Source organism: Pezoporus flaviventris, unplaced genomic scaffold, assembly GCF_033815535.1.
Source record: "Pezoporus flaviventris isolate CSIRO_AGI_PZ_B2104156 unplaced genomic scaffold, CSIRO_AGI_Pfla_v1 ptg000072l, whole genome shotgun sequence".
NCBI classification, from domain to species: Eukaryota; Metazoa; Chordata; class Aves; order Psittaciformes; family Psittacidae; genus Pezoporus; species Pezoporus flaviventris.
The window spans coordinates 2,010,896-2,035,224 of record NW_026892620.1 but is presented as its reverse complement, the minus strand read 5'-3'; the positions used below and the strand labels follow the sequence as shown (position 1 = coordinate 2,035,224).

At 42.4% G+C, this 24,329-nt stretch overlaps 1 protein-coding gene across 2 annotated transcripts in view; it reads right to left on the bottom strand.

The window, feature by feature from the left end:
* Window positions 1-17,517, bottom strand: part of RASA3 (RAS p21 protein activator 3) — a 130,750-nt gene extending 113,233 nt beyond the window's left edge. The window contains exon 1 of one of the 2 annotated variants that reach the window (XM_061472713.1): window positions 17,283-17,517. In XM_061472713.1, coding sequence (XP_061328697.1) covers window positions 17,283-17,337 — 55 coding nt within the window. In that variant the 5' untranslated portion in view covers window positions 17,338-17,517. Of the gene's footprint in view, window positions 1-16,527; window positions 16,548-17,282 lie in introns of those variants that run through there. The other variant, XM_061472714.1, reaches the window with a different exon arrangement.
* Between the last annotated feature and the right edge of the window lie 6,812 nt (window positions 17,518-24,329).

The window sequence follows — 24,329 nt, the reverse complement described above, 5'->3', positions numbered from 1 at the left end:
AAAAGACTCCGATACATTTAAGAGTATTCTCTAGTATTTTCTAAAGTGAATCCTCCATGAAACATATTTCAGACTATAATTCAAAATATTTTGAATGAGTTATCCTTCATCTTTCTGAAAAAAAGATTTAACACTGATAACTTTTTCTAGCTCTTTCAACCAGAGAGAATTAAAGAAGACTGAGGCACCACATGTCTTACTACAAAACACCGGTCATTACTCTCCCTTCTGTGGAAAACCACATTGGAAGTATTGCTGTTACAAGACACATCATCATCTTTCAAAGCTGCAGGAAACTCGATCGCAAACCAAACCCTTTCATCTCGAGTCCAGGTCTGCAGGGAGAGCCACTGGTTGAGCTCATCAGCTAATTTTTACACAACCCTCCATTGCAAAAACTCCTTCAGTACAGCTCCCACAGAAATAGCACGGAGAAGTCTAAAAAAAAAAAATGCTTCTGGGGAAGGGTGAAAGACACAGGAAATAAAGGAACATTACACTAATAGTTCTCTTCTTCTAATCAATACAATAGTGCTGACTTGATGTAAGATCAAGCTTGCCACAGCCTGGAGAGAAGTAAGAACATGCACAAGGAACTTCACAAAAATCAGTCATGGTTTTCAAACCACAGAAAGAAGGAAGAACAATAAATCACTAAAAACTGTCACAGAATGAGAGCAAGATATTAGCCAAAATACACAGATGAATACAGAGACAAAACACAGCTGCAGAAGGTTAAAGAGGCTTCAAGAGAATCTACTTTCCTTCCATCCCCAGACCAATTAACAATAACTGTTCCATAGTGCAGCAATAGCTACCTAATACTTAGTGTCTCCCACATACTTGTCCTTATCCACAAAGAGCTGTGGAAATACTCACCTTCCAATGTTAGTCATAGTGAATGACAGCAGTTGGCTCCCCTAGCACACAGGATGCATTTTATTGCCACAGTTAGTGTTACAAAACATGCAGCCCTATTTTCTGTTACTGCATGTGTGCTTCCTCTTTTCACCATTTAGGATTCCCACCATGGCTACCCCAAGATCAGGAACTACAGATTTTATGAGATAAAGGCGAGTCCAGATAAGATCTTACCAGAACACCAGTGGTGCAGGTCCATGAGATCAGCCTCTCTCCCACCCCTCATGGGCTTGAATGCCTTGCCTCAAGCCCAGCTGGGACATGGTGCTGTCGTGTAAGCTTGGACCAGGCTGCTGGGAAGAGAGCTGGGGGGGAAAGCACCGGAGCAAGCCTCACTGGGCACTTTTCTCCACCTCAGAGCTGTATTCCAGCTCAGACACTTGCCCTTGTCCTTACCAGAGCTATGCAGCAGGTTTATCTGTGCCTGTCTGTTTGCCTTATAGATCTTGACCCTGAACTGCTGACTTAATCTCCTGGTGTTACCTTAGACATACCCATCATGACAGACCTGTCTGGTGATCATCAGGCTCTTGGTTGACCCTGGTTAACATAATGGACCTGCTCTACTCTTGTTTGGCTACCACAGGACTCCCCACTTCATTGGCAAGATCACTCCCCTACCGCTTTGCTGTCACACTCAGTTTCCAGCTTGCCTCTCTTTACCAACTAATGCACTTTGTGCTCCCTGACAAGTGTGGTAGGATGGACTGACGGCTTAACAGAGCCACACTACATTTATCTTTTGTTTATTAAGTTCTGCTCTAAATATTACCAACCCACACACACCAGCAGGGCACTGGGACTTCTCTTACTAAGATCTCAAAGGCCACTGGGGTATTTAAGTAATTATTGCTATACAAAACAGGGCTACAGAAAGCTAAGCAAAAGGTTATATCTGAAACATAAGTGACCAGCAGCTCTTCAGAAAGGTAAGCAGCTAGAATACAAGACGGGATTTATTATTCAAGCTATAGCTGACTACATTGTTTAGTCTTCAAGCAACTAGAACAGAAGCTTCTTGAACAAAATAATGCTCTACACCAGGCCTGGGACCTTTATGCAGTCACACAATGCTAAAACTTCCATTACTGCCAGCTTACAGAAAGTCAAAAACTAGTGTCAAACCCTGCAGAAGAACAGGAAGAGTTTGGACAAGTTCTGCTGGGGAGCAGCAGGAGAAGGAGGGGCACACAGCAGGAAGAAAGGGGAAATCAACAATTTAGTGCCAGTTTCTTAATAGCATCTTCCTCCTTAGTTTCTATTCTCTAGACCCAAACAGTCACCTAAACTCTTTTCTGCTAAACTCTTTCTGCTCCCCTCGAGTGTTTTACCTAAAACAACTTAACATGGAGTCAGGAAAAATCAGCTTGTCCTGCAGATGTCCAGCTTACATATTAAGCATCCCTTGCCTTTAGAATGGGAACTCAAACAATTAAAACAAAGTCCCCTAAATCCCCAGAAAACAGAAATCAGCATCTTCTCTGACCCTTGTGAGAGCTATTTGCTCTGGTATCACATTTCATTTCCTTAGGACTGGATATGCAGGCAGGACCTTCACTGCAAGAGCAATACTGTGTCCAGGAGGACGCAGAAGGTATTTGACTCAAAGCACAGATTGACAAGAACAGCACCTTGAAAGGAAGGAAACAAGACTTGGCTGGGCAGAGAAAGAGAACAGTCCTCCCCTGTCCCTTCACCTAGCAGGGCTCTCACCACCCTGGGCACTGCTTATGTAAAGCAACTTATTCCATCTCTATATACAGCTGGGAGAGTTGCCTGTGAAGCACCTGCCCTGTATGTCTCAGCAGGGGGAAGGCACATCGTGAATGAAGTAAGCAGGAAGAAAGACGACTGCCACAGTGGAATAACAGATCTGAATAGCACACTAGGCACTGAGATCCTTGCCACTTCTACAAACTGCCTTCCAGAAAAATCTAGAATTAGACCAAAAGAATTAGGCTGGTAGATACCATTTTCTACCCACTTCAGAGAGTCATCTCTGCCTTGGAAAAGGCCGGAAGATAAAGAATTCCATTGTAGGGTAAGGAAGGCAATGAAAGCCCATCAACAGTGCTGGGGCAGGTTTTGAACTGAACGTATGTGCAGGAAGCCACATATTCCACTACAGGAACAGAATAACTGCTTGTTACACAAGTACCACCCATCCCATGGAAAGGAAGCAGCACAGTGCTTTCCCTTTATAGGCAAGTATATATTCCATTAGCAGGAGGAATTTTATGTCCACAAAGGGATCAGACCAATGGACAACCCTCATGATGGTAACCCTCCGTTTCAAGGATTTGATTCTGAAAGCTCACTGGTGCTTAGTTGACGCAGGGGTAGACAACACAAGTCACCTAGATAGATTCACGTTCCCCTGGCAGGAACGTGAATGCAGACGTATGTCTCATACTATAACGTCACAGTGAGACAAGTATGCATGCTGTCCTACAGGCAGAACAGCAGCTATGCATTTCAGTGAAATCAGGCTGTCTTTCAAATAATTAGTATAGCAGCTCATTTATCAGTAAGGTTAATTAGGCAAGTAATGAACTGAAAAGAAAAATACACCTGAGGAGACTGTGAAATGAACTAAGTGGGCCAGGTCAAACTTACTGTCTTGAAGGGCTGGGGCTGAACTATCCAATGTGAATTATTACAAGAGTACAAACCAATAGCAACATGATTACACTGTCTACAGCTAAGCTGTAACTGCCAATATGATTCTGAAGCCTGGGCATAATTAAAGACCTTTCAGAGGCACCATTAATACCACAGGAAACTACAGCAGCATCCTCTTGAGTTAGTTTTAATTTACAAAACTTCAACCTCCTTCCCTTTCTAGCCCAAAAGCTCTGAATCACAGTCCTACAACAGAATTCACCTTACTGCCCATCAAAAGCTGAGTAAATGCTCCACTTCCCAAAGAAATACTCAAGAATACTCTTGAAAATAAGCTATTATGGTCCAAGAATGGTACTTCAATGTCTTAAAAAAAAAAAAAAAAAGAGAGATAAAGAGAGAGAGGAAGAAAAAAAAAGGAGCAAAAAAACCAACAACCAACAACATTTAAAATCTTGATTAAAATAAAGCCAACCCACTGGCTCAAAAATGACATTTTGAAGCTTTATATTGTCGTCACCTTCATCCTCTGCTGGCCTATTTTAGTGTTAAACTCATGGTTCTCCAAAGACAGCTATCATTCAGCAAACAAGGCAAAAAAAACTAGCAGGCACTGGCTGGACCATCGCTCATCCTTCCCAACACCTTGCTCCCCCTGTGGCTGTGAAGGCTCCCCACAGCAGCAGAGCTGCTTCAGGTGTACCATAGGGGACAGAGAAAAAAACAAGCACCTTGGCAGGGGCTACACAAAAAGACTGGCTCTCCTCTTAATGGATGTCTGCAACGGGTGAGCTGCATGCACCCCACTTGTAGTTTTCTAGACATGTTCACCCTAAGACACTCTTCTCTGCCTGCAATGCCCAGCTTCACTCATTATACAAATTCTAACTTTGCAGGGAAATAGTCAGACACCAAAAAAATGAAACATGCATCCATGTCCAAAACAATGACAAAAAGAACCATAGAATCACAAATGGTTTGGATTGGAAGGGACCTTAAAGACCATCCAGTTTCTCCCCCCTGCCCTGGGCAGGGACACTCCACCAGACCAGGTTGCTCCTGGCAAGGCCCCATACAACCCAGCCTTGAACACTGCCAAGGGTGTGGGAGCTACAAGTTCTCTGGGCAACCTGAGCCAGTCAAGTAAGCACACAACACCTGTACTAGACCAATATGCTCCATAATGCGTTGCTTCCGTCCAAGCCAACCTGCTGCAAAACAAATATCCCCAGCTCGATCTCCCACAGCCTGACACACTAGGATGATATGTACACTGGAAAATACATTAGCATTCTCATAATGAGACAGAAGACTACCAGATGCTTTACCTAGTATACAATAAAGGCACCGATATATCGCCACCACCGCCACCTCCTCCAAAAGCACAAATTCCTACCTTTAAAGCATAGCTACAAGGTCCTGCCTTGTGACTGACTCTACCCTCTGAAGGGAGTAGGTGGAAGCTTCTGTCCCCATCTCACATGTTGGAGCTCTGGAGAACAACAAGGGATCAGACCTAGCCCCATTCCCAGTTATTTTCTCCAAACAAGTCACCTCACAAGTAGTGGGCTTTTCAGATCACATTCTTAAGCACCTAGTTAACCCCACACAGTACAGCAGTAGTTTTGGTATACCTGCAGCCCAACATTAACTCACAGACAAGTAAGCTCTTACTTGGTTCTAAGCCCTTCTTTAAAAAGATAGTAATGCATGATTCCATTTCATTCTGACCCTGTGCATGGTCTGTTAAGCACCATATTTGCTTCTACTCAGTTGCCGATGCAGTGTGCATGGTACTGCTAAAGTAGGGACCCCTTCTTACAAGCGTTTGGCACTTCCAGTTATTGCCAAAATCAAACAGCCACCATACTGAAAAAACACATGGAGTTTGACATGGTGCAACTATACCAGAGTAAGATTTCAAAGGACTCAGAGAAAAGTATGTTTTCAGTTCCTGAGATGCACTTTGCACAAGAAAGTAATGTCCATATTCAAGAGCATCAAGTACAAGTTAGCTGCAGGACTACATTACAAATTCCCATTACCAAGGCATCAACATACCAAATATTTGCAGGTGTTATGAGGAAATTCTAATAATGACAACATTCCTGCTAGACTGTTACAGAGAATGGTTACATTTAATTCTGAAGCTGACTTTAAAAGTAATTCAGTTGATTTTTTTTTTACTTTCAAACCCACAACTTTCAGGAACACTGTCACAGAAGCAGGTGTCAAAACAAGCTAATTATCGGCCTGTTAGAGCTTTTCTTTTGCTGAAGCTATTTTGCTCTATTGCAAGATCCTAAATTCCCCCAGGCACTTTTTATTCCTTGTCAAAAACTTCTGCCTCACCACTCAAAAACAGACAGTCAGGAGCATTGGTCTGAATAAGAATTAGCTTGCTTTTTTTTTTTTTTTTTCCTCTCAGGCAATTTTGCTTAGTAGGCCTAAAAAATAAAAAGCCAGAGGGGAATAGGGAGAGAATAAGTATACCACCCACTCTGTCCTGAAATCCAGCTCCTTCCAACCCCAACATGCAACACCAGTGTCCTCAAGTCCACTGCAGACATCATCCCAGAGATTAGAGAGGCTGGATCTTTATTCTAATATGAGAGGGAAGAGGCATAAGCAGTTCCCCTAGCTTTTGTCATGGGTGGATTTATGACCACCAACCATGACTTCCTTCTTCCACTGTCATCTCTGAAGCACTGATAGCCTAAGCCTATTCTGCAGCAACTACCTGGAGCTCCTGTCTTAGAGTACCGTACACTGTTAGTGGCAAATCAAGCAGAATCATCCAAGGGCTGCTGGCTGAGAGCATGCAGAAAAATTAACTACCTGGAACAATCCACAAACACAGGATAAGACTAATGTTTACAGAAATAAGAGTGGTGTTGATCACCTCCTACCTTACGTTCGGGGCAACAGATGCTAACAGAGCACAAATGTGCTTTTTCAGGTACCATAACAGCTTGACATTTGAGTATTGTGCAACATCAGCCAGAGTCCCAAACATCAAATATCTACTCTACAAAATGTGATTTCTCTTATATTGCAGCCACATGATCTGCTGAAAGATTTCAGACAACTGCCGATTTGCAACAACTGATGCAAAAATTTCAGGAGTTTCACAGTTCTGCCATTATTTTTGCATACCTTATAGAAACAAATAGCACCACCCCTGATTTTCTTATAATACATTGAATAAACATAATGTACAATTACCCATATGTACAACCCCTTTAGTGTAATCAATTATACAGTTTCTGTTAGGGACATCTGAATAAGAGTAAAAAGATAAGCAACTGGAATCAGCAGATCTGAAAGTCTGACCTGTAGAGCAGTGACAGGTCCCACAGCAGCATTCCCTGCTTCTCTCTGCTGAACTGCATTCAGAGGCAGATAAAAATAAGTATTTCCCCAATATTAAGTTCTCCATGAGAGCAAATGCTGCTTTTTCAGAGATATTCCGCAATTCAAAAATTGCTAGTGCATTTATAAACAGAGAAACAATGTTTGTGATGCAAAGCCTGATCTCAAAAGCAGGTGCTTTGTGAAGAAGCTTTTCAATATGTATTGTAGCACTACAGATCTTTCATGACTACAGAGAGCATGTAGAGAGCAAAGTTCCAATCTTGGAAACAACACTTACAGTTGGCAAATGACAACAATTGAAGAGCCAGCCACCAGGCAATGAAGAACTTCCATTCTTTCTGGAAAGCTTGGGCCAGCCACCCAGATATATGTAAGTATTCATAAAAGCACAATTCCTTCACAAGTTTTGTTCTTAGGAAAAAAACCCGAAACACATCCTTGCAATAAGTAAGAGCAATTCTGTTAGACTCCAGGATCCCCTCTCTTTTTTAGTGACTATTAGGGATCTGCAACAATGCAGTCCCAGCCAGTAAATCTAACTTAAACAGTGCTCGTTTGGAGGGGACAGATTGGTTTTGGTTTAGACACACAACTCTCACACCATATCATACTGTCAGAGCTCAGTTTTCCAAGGTTGTGTTCACGTGTTCTGTAGCAGCAACCAGCTTTCCAAACTAAAATCTAAAAGCAACTGTAGGATGTCACACCCTGTGTCTCCTGCAAAATAGATCTAATTTTCCATTACAAACTGGTGATTGTTCCTGGGCAGGGGGAGGAGAGAGGGAGAGAGGGAGGCTAAGAAAGGGACCTTTTGTACTATCTACCAGATTTTTCTTCTCTTTCTACCACCCTCCTTCCTACAATTCTACAAGCTGAATGACTGCCAGAAAAATCAACAAAACTATTTCTCATTGAAATACCGAAACAGAACATCTGAGAAGTTGCATGATACAGTCCAATTACACTGTTAAGCACAAGGAACATATAACCACCTTTAAGAACTCACTAAATGCTTTAAAACATGCATCTTAGAAGAAAATACCAAGAGAAAGAGCTTTCAGAATGCCACACTATAGTACTGAATGGAACAGGAAATGAGGAACAAAGAAAGGAATTTCATAGATTCCAGATGTACTCTAACACCAGCTGGGAAATACAAGCAAGAATCAACTAAAGCCTTGTAAAAGCCTACCACTAACTGTTTTCTTCTAGAGTTTTTGAACAAAAAGTAAGTAGCTGTAAACAATTTGTAAACAGAAATATTTTTAGAAGAAACTGAAAACAGTAGTAAAAATAAACTTCTTCCCCTCTCTCCCTTTTTTAAGGAGCTTACAACTCAGCCATCAGTGCATCTGCTTTTTTGGAATTAAGAACTCTGTATAAGCAGCCATAACAGAAGCACAACTGTAAATAAAGTATTTCAAGTTGTCAATTTTTCAGTACTTGGAACATTAAAGCGGAATGAAACTTGAAAGCAAGAAAAATCAAAAACAGTAAAGCTGATTCATACTACATGCGTTCTGTGTAACTGGAATTGAATGGGAATTTAAATCTGCAAATTGCTAAAAGTCAAGTTATCAGTCACTCAAAAACTTCATTCCTACAGCTATAAATTATAAAATTAACCACTCAAGGTTAAAAATCCTGGAAACAGAACTCCTTCTCAAGTTCAAATACCCTTCTGCTCCCCATGATACCCAGTGTCTCCAACGTTTTACACTCCTTTTCTGAAACACAACTTAGGCCTTTCAACACAAACTTATTTTAAATGGATTTTGAAATCTGTTGAAATTTGTTAGAAGTACAGTGACAAACAGACAAATGTATTTCCTCCTAAGGTCACTGTAAAACAGCACTGTAAAAAAAGCTTAAGTATGCATTTTAGGGAACACAGACCTGCATTAATAGAAAATTTCCCCTCTTCCCATTATTGCAGAAATAGATACTTTTCCCAGTTTCAAGGCTTTTCAGGAATTTGTTGCAAGTGGCAGAATTGAGATGCTTCATCTAATGTTCATCTACCTACTACCAGCTTACAAAACTAAAGCACATTTATATTTATGCAAATTAAACATCACATCAAACGCTACCTGCTCAAATCTACCAGCCATTCATAAGTGTAACATTCTCCCTCTTACTATCACATCACACTAATCCATTTGAGTTAATGGCCATACAGTTGTAAAACCCAGCAGGGTAGGGAACAGTAAAATTCCATTGTTGGGCTACTGGGCTAACGAAGGGATCTTTATTTTGCCTCAGTGCTCCCTGAGAGGTGACAAAAGGCAAATGCATGAGTCTCTAGTCAGGTAGAAAAAAGATAAGATTTCTGAGGTCCGGAATGAAAACTGAAGACCAGAACTCTCCAAAGTTGGGCAAATCAACCAGGCTGTAAGTCTTCAACATTTGCGTGCTTTCCTTCGGTCCCAGCAATAAAGATATACCACGTTTCACCCCTTATACACAGAAAAGGGAAAAAGAAAACCTCAAACCTCTCAACCTTTCCACTGAATATTTAAATCGTTTCGCATTTGGCAGTGATCCATGAAAAATTCCAAAAAACAAAATAAGGGGAAAAAGTCCAGTTCTTCATAATTTTGAAGCTTCACATCTCATTTTGCAAAACTGTCACCCAAAAAGTCTACTATAGGAGGAAAACAACGTGAAGTTTCAGGGAAGTTGCTTTCCCTTGGTAGAGGTTAGGATGAGGGAGGAAGGAAGTTAGTTTTGTTTAGTTTTTATTCCAAAACAAAGCTTTTAGTTGGATTCTAAATTCAGTCACCAGCCCACCATGCTGAAAAAAATCAAATGGGCACTGCTAAAGAACAGGTACTTTATAAGGTTTAATAAATGTTGCTAAAATCAGAGAGCTGTTCAGAACGTCAGCTTTTCAGTTTAATAAAATAGAGCCTGTTATTAACTCCAAGCATCTCCCAAGCTTCTCCCTGACTCAACCTCTGGTACTAGGAGGTTTAAAACCATAACATTAAGACATACTAGTACATCTTTAACCATTAATATAAGCCTTCAGTGACTTGCTGCCCAGACACATTAATAGTCCACTGGCACACACAAACATTTATTTTTCTTCTACATGTTTGACTGACCATTTGTTGATCTGAAATCATGAGTAATATAAAAGTCCGATATTTACATTTTCTACAGTATTCAGCAAAGACTATAACCCTCTGTCTTTATTGTAGGCTTCTTGCTCTTACAAGGGGAAACCATAACATGTATTCTCCAAACACAACAGTCTGCAGAGAAAGTTGTCACGAGAGGTATTAAGTACTCCTTGACAACACCAACTGGATTTTGCCTCATCTTTCCTCCACCTCCTTCAAGAGAAAAACTACTACATGAGCTACTCAAAGACTTAATTCGGAAGTGTAACCATTGGCTTCAACAGAATTATTCACAATTTACACTCCTGTAATGGAGATCAGTCAGCCCTTCATCAGTCAGAGACTAAGAGGATAGAGGAATACCTGAAGGTCTATTTGCAGTCTGTACTGTTTATCTGCTCTAAGAATTTTAACCTAATATAACACTATTAAAGGTATTTTAGAAGGTTTTTTTTTTAACTGTATTTGCTAATCTTGCTGTAAGTAGCACCCTTCAGTGGAAGCACCAGTGCAATAAATGGCTTCATACCTAACAATTTTTGACAGCGTTATCTGCATAAGTAGAAATCTTGCTGTGATACAAAGAAGGGGGAATGAGGGGATTCTGTTTAAGCATATACAACATTAGGTGCCTCAGCTTTAGAAGACCAGCATGTAAGTATTAATCAGTTAATACCAACTAAAACACCTACACTTTCAGGAGCAGCTAAGGCTACTGAACTGAGTGTGAGATGCAAGTATCTCTCAGGCAGAAGGATGATCAGAGATACAGATAACTCAGTCTGTCAATCCTCCTGGCCGTCTCACATTTGTTCTCCAGAGCAGCTGGCCAAGCTGGTAATATCGGAAGCTAAAAAATACGGCATCATCAAGAAAACATGTACTATGGAAGGGGAGCAGTCTGAAGAGTATAGAAAGATTCAGTCAGTCTCGTGACGCTGCCAGGATACAGACATGAAAGCAGGGGATGCACCTGCTGTCTCCTCCATCTGATTTCCCACACTCACACGCCCAGTCAAGCTCCCGACACTTGTCCAGAGACAGCTCTGACATTCACTTGATTCAGCTCACTCAAATAGAAGAAAACTAACCCTGACAAGAAAAATAAGTTGCATTCTTTGGACCTACTTTGCAAATTGAACTGGATTTTTTTTGTTAGCTGAAAAGCAGTCTACAGCAGGTGTGTAGGGTGGAGAAGGGAAAGAGCATTTCATAACTTAAAGCAAAATGAGTAGGAAAGGAAAAAGCAAGACCTGCCTTTTCAGCAGCAACAGCCTACTAATTTGGGTTAACATATCACACAGCACCTTGGACTTCATCTGCAAGAACAGAATCACAAAGCCATGTATGAAACATGGAGAACAGCACCAAGCAGAAGAGAGACATAAGAACACAGGGGGAGAAGCTAATATTCAGATCTACCTAACCCACTAATTTCAGAAATAGAAGACTGAAAACTGTTTTCTACCAATAATAAGTAAAAAAAAACAAAAAATAAAAAAAATAATAACAAAACCAAAATCAAACACCAAAAACCAGACACCACACAAAACAGCCCACTAACCAGTCTGAAGAGTAAATCAATGCAACAAATTTTCTGGGAAACTCCAGAACTAAGTTACCCAGCACTTACATAATGTCCTCATATAAGAGCATTTGGTACTTTGACCAGCACATAATCACCTCAATGGGAAGACAAGAAAACACTATTCATTCTCATGAGAGAGATTAGAGAACACTTTTTTCAAATGTTCTAATTCCAAAAGAGGACAAAAAAGCCTACAGAATTTGCTTCCTGACATCAGAGGCTCTGAGCAGATCTGTTTAATGGCTTCACTCCTCTGAATTTACCTCTACACAATCTAAAAGCCAAGTCACATTGGCTTCCACTCTCATATATGAACAATTTTTTACATTAAGTTATGGATAATTTGATGTCAGGCTGGCAGCCCCAAACACAAATATCTTCTATGTCTTCAAACTAAGTTCACTGAAGCATTTTTTCACTGCTACCTTCATTTCCTTCTCTCACTTGTATTAACTATGCTTTGGTCTCCATTTTTTCCCCAGTTACAGCTGTTCCTGATGCTCCATGAACAATCACAGTACTCCTCTAGAAACAGCACTGGTCCCACATCTTTTCCATTCAGCACACTGAACACAAGTCAGTCAGAACACAACCACCACCAAATTTAGCACAATATGAAATACTGAACCAGTGGTGAAAGATCTGTATAATCTATTCTGCACCCTCCACACCCTGTCAGACTCTAGCCTCAAATAGCGTTGCAGTCAATCCATAACAACGTAAGTCGCTACTTCAGTTTAAGCTGTACTTGCCAAATTTTTAAGCTGTAGAAAGTGATTTTGAGAATATATTCAGGGTGAGATGTAAATAATTCCTCTTCCTTTCTTTACTTGTTGGTCCACTAACTTTGAAGCAGTAGAAAAATCAGTTATCTTTATAAGAAATATTTCACATTTCCTAAATATTAATTTTTTGGTTTGTATGTATAGGTAGCTGGGAAAATATTTTAAAAATACCTATTCAACAACCTTATGCCCCACTTAAATGGGGATAAATCCTTTTACACTATTATGCAGGGAGCATATTTATTCATACTTACTTTTACAAGTTACCACTTAAGACGAGGCACTAGATCCCAACAGACAGCACTGAAAGGAACATCTTCTCAAGGCAAAATGGATTTCTCTGATCAACCTTAGGATTATTAGATTTAGGAGAGGCCTTAAGTTTGTCAGAGACAAGGTAGTTCCTTCTTAACCTTACAGAAATGCAGAGAGGCATCTTTCAAACATTTATTTCATGTCAAGTTTAATGGCAGAAGGGCAGTAAATACCTTCTCTTGTCAATCAACCTGAGTAAACCTAGTATACTACCACTTAAGCAAATACTCTGCCTGGCTTCACTCAAGACTCTCAGTTTACCAAAAAAAAGTTCAATTGCTTTTGCAACGTCCTAAACTACATAGCTCTGTACGAATCAGTAAAGAAGGTACAGAAAACGAGGAGTCAGAAAGACAGCACAGGCTACAGACCAACAATCCTCCATCTAGTCAACTGGATCATCACAGTGTAAAACAGGGCTTCGAATTTTAAGAAAATGGTGGGTTTACCTTTGAACAAGGTGAGCTGCGAGTGGAGCACCAGCCCACATCAGGTGGTACTCAACCTTCATCACAAAAATTACACAGCTTCATGCTTCTGATCACAAAGCAGCACCAAAGAGAGACTACGCTGCCACAAGACCCACATTTCAGACTCTGACCTCAGCACCTGTATTCAGAAAAGGTCAATACCTCGCCCTTTCTAAAAACAATAAAAGAGTTTTAGAAATTTATTCATGTCTTGAATTGCAACAAGCCCTCACAGTGGACCATTATGATTTCTGAAGTCAACAGAACAATGAGCAAAGGGTCCTCCTTGTTATAGTATGGCCCCAGTAGCCTCTTCACATGCAGCAGCCTCCTGTTCCATTTATTATTTCAAAACTGTGAGACAGTTTAACCTGTACAGCAAGCACTGCTACATCTAGAAAAACACACAATTTCAGAGCTAAATAAAAGAGCACTAACTTTCAGGGACCTAGAAAGCTTGTTACTTTACAGTGAAAATTCACAGATGAGCTGTTCCTCTATATTTTTCAAGTATAAATAATTTCACAAAGTAAAATCTGGCAGAAAGTTCTCTGCTAACCACTATACAGCCTTCCACAGCAGAAGTGCTGAATATGAGCTTTTCTTTTCTCAGCTGAAACCTTAATAGTTGATGCCATTTAAGGAGAAAAGAAATAGCAATTAAGTACAGTATATTTATTAAACATTATTAACAGTACAACACAAGTCATGTTGTCAAGCAGAAGGACTCTTTGTAGTTTTTCCAGCCAATCATCAGCCATAGAGCCTTATGTTGTTTCCTTTCAGGTTTTGAAACACTGAGTCATGGAAATATCAGCAGTGCACACTTCCTCAAAGTGGCAATCTTATAGGAAGTGTTTGTTTAGTCTTACATGACACATTGTTTTGTTTATGTACAAGGGATTCCGGTAAAAATAATTTTCAGTGAAGGAAAAAAAACAAGAGGACAACAGTTGCAGTTATAGGAAGCCAAAATAAAACAATTTCAAATAGACATTTCAACAGTGCATTCATTAGCACAGATCCTACTGTTTTTCTTTTTACTGTGTGTTCCTTCCTTGCAACAGACATGAATGGAAGTAGCCAGGCATTGAGTTCTTTCAATTCGACAAACCACAAAAGAAACCAGAAACTGGGCAAGAGGTAGCACAGCAACAATTCCTCTTAACACTACTACCCACAACGGCAGAGTTCATATCATTGCTCCACAACTTCAGGATCTCAACAAGACACCTTCTGGAAATGGCACACCATTGGCACAGCAGCCGTATGAGGGAAACAGGTTCCTAAAAAGCTCAAGGGTTCACATTTTCAACATACGAAAGAGATGCCTCAAGCCAAATCCAAACATGACTAGAACAACATTACTCCCAATGGGGAAGCATTTAGGTCTGCAATATAATTAGCCATCTAGCTAAATGTGGCTCTATGCAACCCACCAGCTCCCAACTGAACAACTTATACCAGCAGTAGAAAATGCCTTAATTTACCTGAAGCTTCTTGGAAATACAGGACAAGACCCAGCCATGCAATACTTCACATTAAGGCATTCAAACATCTCTAGGTTATACATGTTTTGCGCAGTTTGAAATCTCCAGACTGCATCAGCCTCTCTACTAAGAAAGGCACACCACCATGGGTGTCCCACGCTGATCTCACAGTGTGTTTGCACTGATTGTTCAGAGCTGCGGTCCTATATTTTGTCAGACTTACACTGAGGCATATTTGTATAGCAGTGCCCCCATTCATGATTTGCCAGCAAAGGTACTACAGAGGAGAAGACATCTTGCCAGATCAGGCACAGAATATCTGAAAGTCAGAGATTAGACAGAGCTTGGCCATGAAGCAAGTTCCTAAAGAACAGGACTGATCACTTCTCAAGCATGAAAAATACCAGCAAATCAGGATGGGAAATGACCTATCCCTTTGTCCTCAAATAACTTATCACTTAACCCATGAAAAGATTCAGCATCCTGTCCCTAGAAAACAGAAACCTACAAGATACTAGCAAATGGGAACTGCTAACATACAAATTTACTCTTGGAAATAACCGGAGGGACACTACTTTTTTTTTGGGGGGGTCAATGTTCATTACCTCCTTTCAAATTCACTCACAGCATTTTTTTGCAGGGAGCTTACAAGATTCAATATACGATTTCGTCAAGATTAGGATTGCTTTGCAGGGTTTGCAAGATTAGAAATACTCCCTCAACCCATCAGAGCAATCCTGCCACTTCTAATTGTCTGACCAAGTTCATGAAAGACAGCCAGCTGCAGAAAGGTATTTATTTCAAAAGCAAATCTCAGAAACTCACTCTCCTGCCACGAAAGCTGATGGCTCTGCCTTCTGACACTTTCTAGTGAACAGAAGAAAAGCACTCGCTTTTGTGTGTACTTGTTACCGCCCTCTGCCGAGGTACAGCAGAAAACCAGAGTACTGCAGTGCCCCAGAAGGCGCCTGGCATCATTCTTGCAGTTCATTGACTAAAGGCCTTCTGCTTAGAATGCAGAAACGAAGCACTGGTGTACCAGTGAGGCACACAGCTTTTCCTACCTACTATCCACACTAAAAGGCAGCGGGAAACCTGGCTGCAGTATTGCACGTTAATCAAATGCTTAGTTCTGATGAGGGCTCCAATAACTGAAGCCAGCAGCAGGATTAACTTCAATCCATGATTTAATGGGATTAATCTCAAGTCTTTTGCTGCCATTAATATCTTTGATCTCTTCTACCACTCAAAGAAATTCCCACACTCCAGTGACATCAGTCATTTGGGTAAAATAACATCACTGTTTGTTGTAAAAAATACCCAAGAGTCATCATCCTCCATCATGTGAGGTGTATTCTTACTCCTTTCACTGAAAATCACCAGATAGGAACAACCTGCAACAGCATCACCTGCACGCTGTCTGAATCGCTCCCTTGCAGAAAGACTTCCCCCCACCCCCCCCTTTGAAAAGGGACAAAAACCAAGTCTGGCGACACTTTATAGTCTTACTAAATCTATTTTCTGCATGTATAAAAGAATACAGAATCAACATACAATTTTTTAGTTTATGTTATGAAATTTTACTTCTTAAAATCTACTATTACTAAACCACCTGCTAGCAGTTAAGAAGGAAACGATCCTAGCAATTGTCTCATTGAAATGCTAACACCACTACGCAAATAATGAGATTTCCTAGCAAACTCAACTCTCAGTTTTATCTAACATGACAACTGGTGGTTGCAAATCTGCTTTCGCGTGCATTGACATGCAAGAGAAGAGATCTTTCAAGATCTCTGCGTTAATAGGAAGCTACCAGTCCAACAACTCCTTCAGTACCCATCACTGCGAGTCCAGCGCTAAACTTCTCTACTTCCCCTTAAAGCTCCCCGCCACCATGCCTCATCGAAGGGAGGCAAACCGCTCACTCCGCGTTTGCCGCTGTTACGGAAACGAGGGATTTTCCCTCCCAGCCGGCACGCTCTGAGCTCTAACAGGGAGAGTTTAATCTGCACGGCGACATCTGTCGCTTACTTTCTAATAATGTGGTTTGGAACTCAATCAACAGCAACGCGAGTCGGAGGCAGCCGTGAAGCAGCAGCCGCAGCCCGTCCCGCTCGCTGAGGGAAGGGGCTGAGGCAGACGCTCCTTCCCACCGCCGCTTTTTGGCCGATTTCGCACCAGCTCTGCCAGCGACATAAAGTACTGAGACTCGGCGACCGCCTCCAAACTTTTAGCGCGTTGCTTAGCGACTAAAAGGAAAAAAAAAATAATTTAAAAAATCTCGAAATCCGCCTGATACCCTGCGCCGCCCGGACTCCCGCCGGCGCCGCTCGCCCGCCGGACGCGCTCCGCGCTGCCGGCTTCTCACCGCAGCACCCGGCCGCCTCACAGGAACCAGCCCCGCACCGCCGACCCCCCGGGCACCGCCCGCCCTCCGCCACCCCCAACCGCTGCCCCGGCGGGACGCGCAGCTCAGGGGAGCGCAACAGAGCGTCCGGCCGCGGGTGCCTCGCCGCACCGGCTCTGCCCAGCGGGGCCCGCTCCAGAGGGGGCTCCCCGAGCTGCCAGGCGCCCACACCCCTTGCCCTCACCTATTTTAATCCTGACGCTTTGGAAGACCCGCAGCCCCTCTTCCTCCACCGCCATGGTGGTGGTGGTGGTGGTGCCGCCGCCGCGCCTGGCGATCGGCAGCGCTCGAACGCCGCCGCCGCGGAGATGCACAGGCTGGGTCGGGGAGGAGGAGACAGACGAGCTGCTCCGCCGCGATGGGAAGGCGAAACGGCGGGCGGGCGAGCGGAGGTCTCGCAAGGCGCTCCGATCCGGCTGCCACGACCGTGCAACCAAGCGAAGCGGAGCACAGCGTCCGGCTCTCCCCCCTGACGCTGGCAACTCCCGCCCTCGCCCCGCCGCCACCCCCTCATTGGCCAGCGGGGCAGCCGGCCGTGGTGCTCATTGGTCCGCTGCTCGCCAGGGGTGGTGGGAGGGGGGAGCGGGGTGCCAGGGAGATGAGGCGATGGGGGGGTGCTGCTGTGCTTTGCAACAGCTGGAGCGCGCCTCGCGCCGGCCGCCCGCCCAGATGTGCAGCGCGGGGCGGCCGCTCCCACCCCCGCCCTCTGCCCTGTCCCGCCACCGTCAGGGCAAGGCGGGGGGTGTGAGAGGACAGCGGCGAGGCAGCGGCGGGAGGCGGGCTGACCAACTGCACTGCACTGACCGTGTACGGCGCCCACCGGCCCGCCGACGGGGAACGGCCGCGGGGCCTGCGCGGCTTGGCGAAAGGGAGGGAGGGAGGGAGGGAGGGATGTTCAAGTCCTCTTTCCCACAGAGCCATAAAGAAAGGGCACTTGCGATGCCCCAGGATGAAACCCATTCATTAGTGGGGAAAAGAAGTCCCGTGGTAAATAAGCAAACCTGTCTGGGCGCTGGGAGCAGGCCAGTCTGTCTCCTGGCTCCATTAGATCAGCAGCAAAGCTTGCTCTGCCTGATGGCATGGGAAGAGCAGCGAATTCAAATTTCAGTCTTGCATGATTATAAGTTAAACAGCAAGAAATAGGACCTGTGTCAGCATTCAGCGCCAAGCTTTGGGTCTTGTAAAGTCAGTAATTGAAATACTCCTCCCCTGGAGGTCTGGCAAAAGCAGAACACAAAGTTCAATAGGACCCTACAGATTACTTCATAAAGCAAAAAATCAGATTACCTTTGGTGCAGACAGTCACAACCCACCCCCCATACCCCCCCCACCCCCCGAAGGGGCTTGGACCATCCCTATGTAGAACAACCTAGGCACATCACAGTCCATCATGGCCGGAAGCACAACAAAATGTCCCTTCTCAAGCCTGCAGCTAAAAAGAAAATAAAAAAGAAAAAAAAAAGTTAAAAAAAAAACTTAGAATACAATGCTTTCCCTTTTCAGCTATAATTTCTGAAGTAAGAGGCACACCAAGAACAAGCTATACATAGATTAAGAAGCAAGTATTAAAGGACAGCAAGAAATCACAAGGCAAATACTAAGTCAGTCACATGCAGCATGAAGTCTGTAGGCAAAATGTTGTCCAGGCTAGCCAAAGGAATATAGCTGGCAGTCCATCATTGCTTGGATCATGGCAGGTACAACACAGAACGAATTCCCTTTATTTAAGAAAAAAAGTGAGACATTGAAATACATAAGAGCAAATGAAAACTCAAGAAGGAGATACTTGGGAAGTCAGGACAGCCTGGGGCATCTGGGTTTTCCAACACAGGTATGGGCCTAAATCTGAAGGAAACTGGCAAGCTTGCAGCCAAAAAAAGGAAGCAGTGAGTTATCTTAAGGAGCTGCATTACTGTGTTCTCCTTGTCTGCATAGCCAAGTGACATAGGTAATTTGATAAAAATACTTCTATAGCACAAGACTCTGAAGGATTTTGTAAAGCATAGGCTTCCATTTACCAGCATCCATGCCATAATTCCATCCTCCTCACTACGATATGCCCAGTGTCCTCTGTAGCCTCATTGCATTATCCCCGTTCCACCTACTGCGTGTCATCTCTCCTCCATAATGCTCCCAGCTCACTGCAATACTTCAGCCCCTCTCCCCGCTGGTCATTTGCATCCCCTGTGATACCTTCAGTGCTCCCTGTCCCTATTTTGAAACTCTGTACATGCTCACAGATACAAAAGGAATATACAACAGCTGTTGCTTGTGCTCCTTTGCCACACAACACACCTTGAACATACTTGCACAAAATAAATACAGGCCCACTGAGTCGCATCACTGAAGAAGAATGGCAAACAATTGTTATACACAATGCAGTACACAGGCAGAAACAACAGCCATAAACAAATGGATAAAGTTTAGCTCTAAGCAAAGGACAATGGGTACTATTGTTGGGATCCCTATAAGTTGACCCCAAATGAGTTCACAAATCTTTTTTAAAACATGTTATCTTTGTACCTGTGATTCAGTGACCAAAGAAACTTCTACACACTGATGCTGGGAACTGATAAATCTTCCCCAACAGCAACAGGGAGAAACCTGCTTCCATGCTCTAAATATAGACATCTCAGATAAAATACTGTACTTCTCTCTGTTTCCTGTGTTTGCCTTTGGTACATAAAGACTTCAGTTGACCTCATTTCCCCCTCTGAAGCTTTTCTCATCTGCAGAAAGTTGACCCCAACATATTAATTAAAAAAACCAAAATCAATTTATCACTTCTCTTCCCAGCATTTGCAGCTGTAAGAGTTACTCTCAGCAGACGCAGACTGTGCTTCCCAATCTGCAGTTGTGTTCTTTTCACACAGCCATGGCACTTCTATTTCCTTTATGCCCATGAAACAAAACAAGGTATCTACCTATAAACCAGTTGTTGTATGTTCACAAAATGAGACTATGCATGAATTCCCCATTCCTTTTTGTGCACCCAAGTTTGCAGTCAGAGCCCGCCACTCTTAAATTTAGTTTTATTGGAACTAGCACAAATGCATGCTGTTATCTAAGGTGATGGTTGCCCCCCACGTCCTAACCTCAGCTATCGCTTGCAACCTCTCCCTGTGCTAGCATGGCTGTTCATGAGGGTGTGTGGTGTACCACATTTGCTGGTTGGAAAAAAAAAGTACACTGACATGATTCCCACTTGTATATTATGAAAAACAAGAGACCCATGATGCTTTAAAATCCTTTGCCCAGGATCATAAGCAACCTGAGCAGAAAGGATCCCAGTCCAAAGGTGTGACTGGGGGACGCTGGCATGCTGGGCAGCTTTAGGAGTACATGCTTACACACCACCATACTTCCAGACTGTTTTTCAGGATGGCCTAGCTTTACCAAGAGCATGGATATGTCCAGGAAGGCTGTGGCAAAATTCAACCATAAACCCAGCCTTTCCTTTAAAATGTACTTAAGCATCACCAACTTCTGTACTTAAGCATAAAAGAAACTACCAAGATACCTAGGGAACTGAGATTAGCAACAATCAGAACAGACCAGTGTTAAGAACAAAAGCCCAAAACAGAAAAAAAAACAAACAAACAAACCCAAACTAGTAATTAAAGACAAAACAAAACGAAACAAAACGAAACCAAGAACCCTTATAGCAAGGAAAAGAGAAAGAAAGGGGAAAAAAAAAAAAAAAAAAGCTGGCTTCTTCTTACACTCTTTGCCATGGAATAAATCGATCTTCCTCACATGAGAATCTGCAAATAGTTACTTGCAGCTCACTGTGCTTCCCAGCTACTCTGCTGGTTTCCCACCAGCCCTGTTCTGCTGAAGCTCTTTGACAGTGCTTTCATGTATTCAGCGTCAGTGTGCCAGTTTATTTTCTCTTGCCTCTTGTTTTCTTGACATAAGGCTAATAGCTTTTTGCTTCCTCTCTAATAAACATCTGTCTCCAAATCGACATGACATGCAGTCCAACAATGTAAATGAAAGCAAAGTTTCAAAACTCACATGAATATGTATTTTAAAGATGTTAAATGCATTATAAGAAACAGCCACAGAACTGTGCATTGCTTTTTCAGTAGCAGCGTATAGCATGTGTGTGTGTGTACTATAGATAACATGTGCAGGCAACATGAGGGTTGCAGCTGCTAGCAGTCTGATCAAAAAACCTAGGCAAAGTAAAATGCTGCTTTTTAAGATGTGGATGAGTCTGTTAATGACAATATCTTTTCCAACTTTCTTCATCCAAGCCATATGGGTTTATATTACCAGCTCTTCAGAGGATTCTTGGGTCTAAATTAGACTACAAAGAAGGTCATTTTCTGTGACTCATTTGTGCCAAGCAAGGAAATAATTTCCTCTCTTGATCTACATGATAGCTTTCTCTCGGGAGGAAACAGAATATAAGAAGCTTTCTAATCTCCTTTTGCATTATGCAAGTAACTAACAAAATATGAACCTACTATCCCCTGGGTAGCGTGAAGCTGCTACCTATATTTATGTAGAGGAACAACATAGTTAAGATAAATCTAAGGAAATATCACTGTGACACAAAGCAAGACTATGATCTGATGACTGAGCAAGATATTGTGATTGAGTTTTAGGAAGACATAGATAATTTCAACTAATAATATTTATATGAGGCTTAAAGGCAGCTACTATCCATATAGAGATGCTGTGTGATATCATTACTCTGACCATGGTGACCCAATAAATATTTTTCCCTGGCAAAGTGAGTGGAGAAGCAAAGATGTCTTCAGTAGTGCCTCTGAATCTTATGCCCTGACTAAGTGGTAAATTCAGCCCATGCAGTGATACCTTTCATAGTAATATAGTAAATGGAGGGGTGGGCGAGTGGCTGCCCTGAAGTCCTAGAACCAGAACTGGCCAGGAAAAGACTGCAGTTCTTTCCCCAGCCTCCATGAAGTGAGGTATGGCAGAAATAATCTGTGTAAGCAGGAAACTGAAGAATGAGTCTCTGATTACCTTGCGTCTCTGAAGGCTAAGAGCCTCCATCTGATGTAGCTACAGAGGAATGAACAAACTAATGAAATTGCTTGTATGATGAGTCTGGCAGGAAAACACTGTGGCCATTACATTACATGAGAGAAGGAAAGAAAGAGAATGATGACAAGAAGAAGGTTTTAATTAGCAAAATGTCAGCAACAGTGACAAGAAAGTACAGATTTCCCAAAAATTTAACTGAAGTTTAATTGAAGAAGAAACATTAGAAAGAGCGGACACTACTGAGATGGCTGTTGCTGAACTCTGCGTGCATGTACCAGTAGAATATACATGTACAGTGCACTCACACACTGGATAAAAATAGATCTGTGCATCAGAAACAGGAAAACCAGGGATTACTCTGCAGTTACTACACTGAAAGAAAGCAAAGATCTCCACTGTGACCCCAGAGTAGAGGCAGAAAAGCATGTCTACTTTCTTACTGCTTGGCTTTTCAGAACATCTCACATTTTTGCCGGTTGTCGCTGGAACTCTGGGCCAGGAAGAGGCCAGAATGGGGAAAAGAAAAATGGCTTTAATTACAGGAAAAAGCAGCCAGTGAGAACTGGCTGTTACAATAGCTGAGACAATACAATTAATTTTCTTGTTGTATGTTTTTTTAATCTTTATTAAAAAAGAATAAAAAAGAACACTTTGCTCTCTTAATTCTTGTTCATCACTTCTAAAAATCTGCCCACCTAGCATCCTCCTAAATTATGTGATTTTGTTAAAATCCAAGTCATTTCAGCAGCAAGCACAGAACATTCAGGATTCCGATTAAGTTTACCAACATGAAATACCTTCAGGCTAAACTCGTAGAAGCATTGTGTTCTGGGTCCTATCTGCTTTACTTGAGCCTATAAATTTTGCTTTCCTATTAAGGAACAAATCCCTTTACCCTCCCATAAAAGATTATAATGTAATAAAACTGCATTAAGATCTTACATGGAAAAAAAAGAAAAACAAACTCAAAACAAAACCAGTGATTATGTACAAGAATGAAATGTGGTGAATTTTACTGCAGTTTAATAAGTATTCATCCATCCTCATCTCTCCCACATCAGGCTTCTGTGGAACTGCTGTAACTAAGTGAAAACAGCAAATAATCTTGAGAAAGAAAAATGGAGCAGCAGTGGGGCTTTTTACTTTTTTTTTAAATACTGGGTAATGCTGTTTACAATAAATACATGGTTATGCAGGCAGGCATATAAACACCTGTATTTCACAAGTAACTGCATATTGGCAGCCATAGTCATCTTCATGTCTTCTTTGCTTCTATGTCACCAGCTCATCTGCAGTCTTCTCTGTTCCTTACGAGAATTAATTTGACAACACAGGGCTCCATCCTTGCTCTCCAGCTCCAAGGCAAAGCCGCAACCCCCCTCAGTTTAGCAGCACCGATAGTATCTCTTCTGGTGAGACTGCAAGGAGAGCTCTTACCCCATCTTCTCCTTCATATCCCCCCCCGGATGGGGGTGTACAGTCCCCCAGAGGGAAGCCGCTAGGATTATGCTACCAACATTTACCCAAAAACACCCATAAAACAAACGCTTTTCTGCCTCTGAGATATGTCCCAGATTTGTGCTATAAGCAAGATGTATATGACAGATGCTACAAAGTTTACATTGACTTTGGGAAGCTTTGGGAATAATTCATCCACAGCCAGTGCTGTGAGTGACACAGCTATCCCATACGCAGCTATAAACCCTGACGAGACTTTTCCATGTAGTCACGCATTTACTATGGGTCAGATCCTGTGGTCTTCCATTTGCTCAAAAATCCCATTGAGGCCAGTGCTGGCGGGTCAGCTTGCGAATGCCACCCTCTCTCTGCATGGTGAATAGCTCCCATTGAACCCACTGGCATTACTCATGTGTTTGAGTAACGACTAATGAGAGCAAAAGGAACTAAATCTGGTCCTTACTAGGGACTGCTAATCTGAAATAAACCCTCTCTCCGTCAGTAGTACCACTTACCCAGAGCTACTCTGCCAATGAGATGCTACCTAGAAAAGGCAATGTGCACAATTTGGCACGATAGTTTTAGCATGTAATTCTTTAAAGCATGTGGGGTTTTTTTGATTATCCAGGCATGACTGCATGAAGGAGCTCTCTCCCATCACAGTACATGAACAAAGATAATCTTATACCATGAAACACAATTAGCCAGATGGTTATTTGGAGGTTTTTGGAATAGAAGCAATTTCTCTAATCTGAGA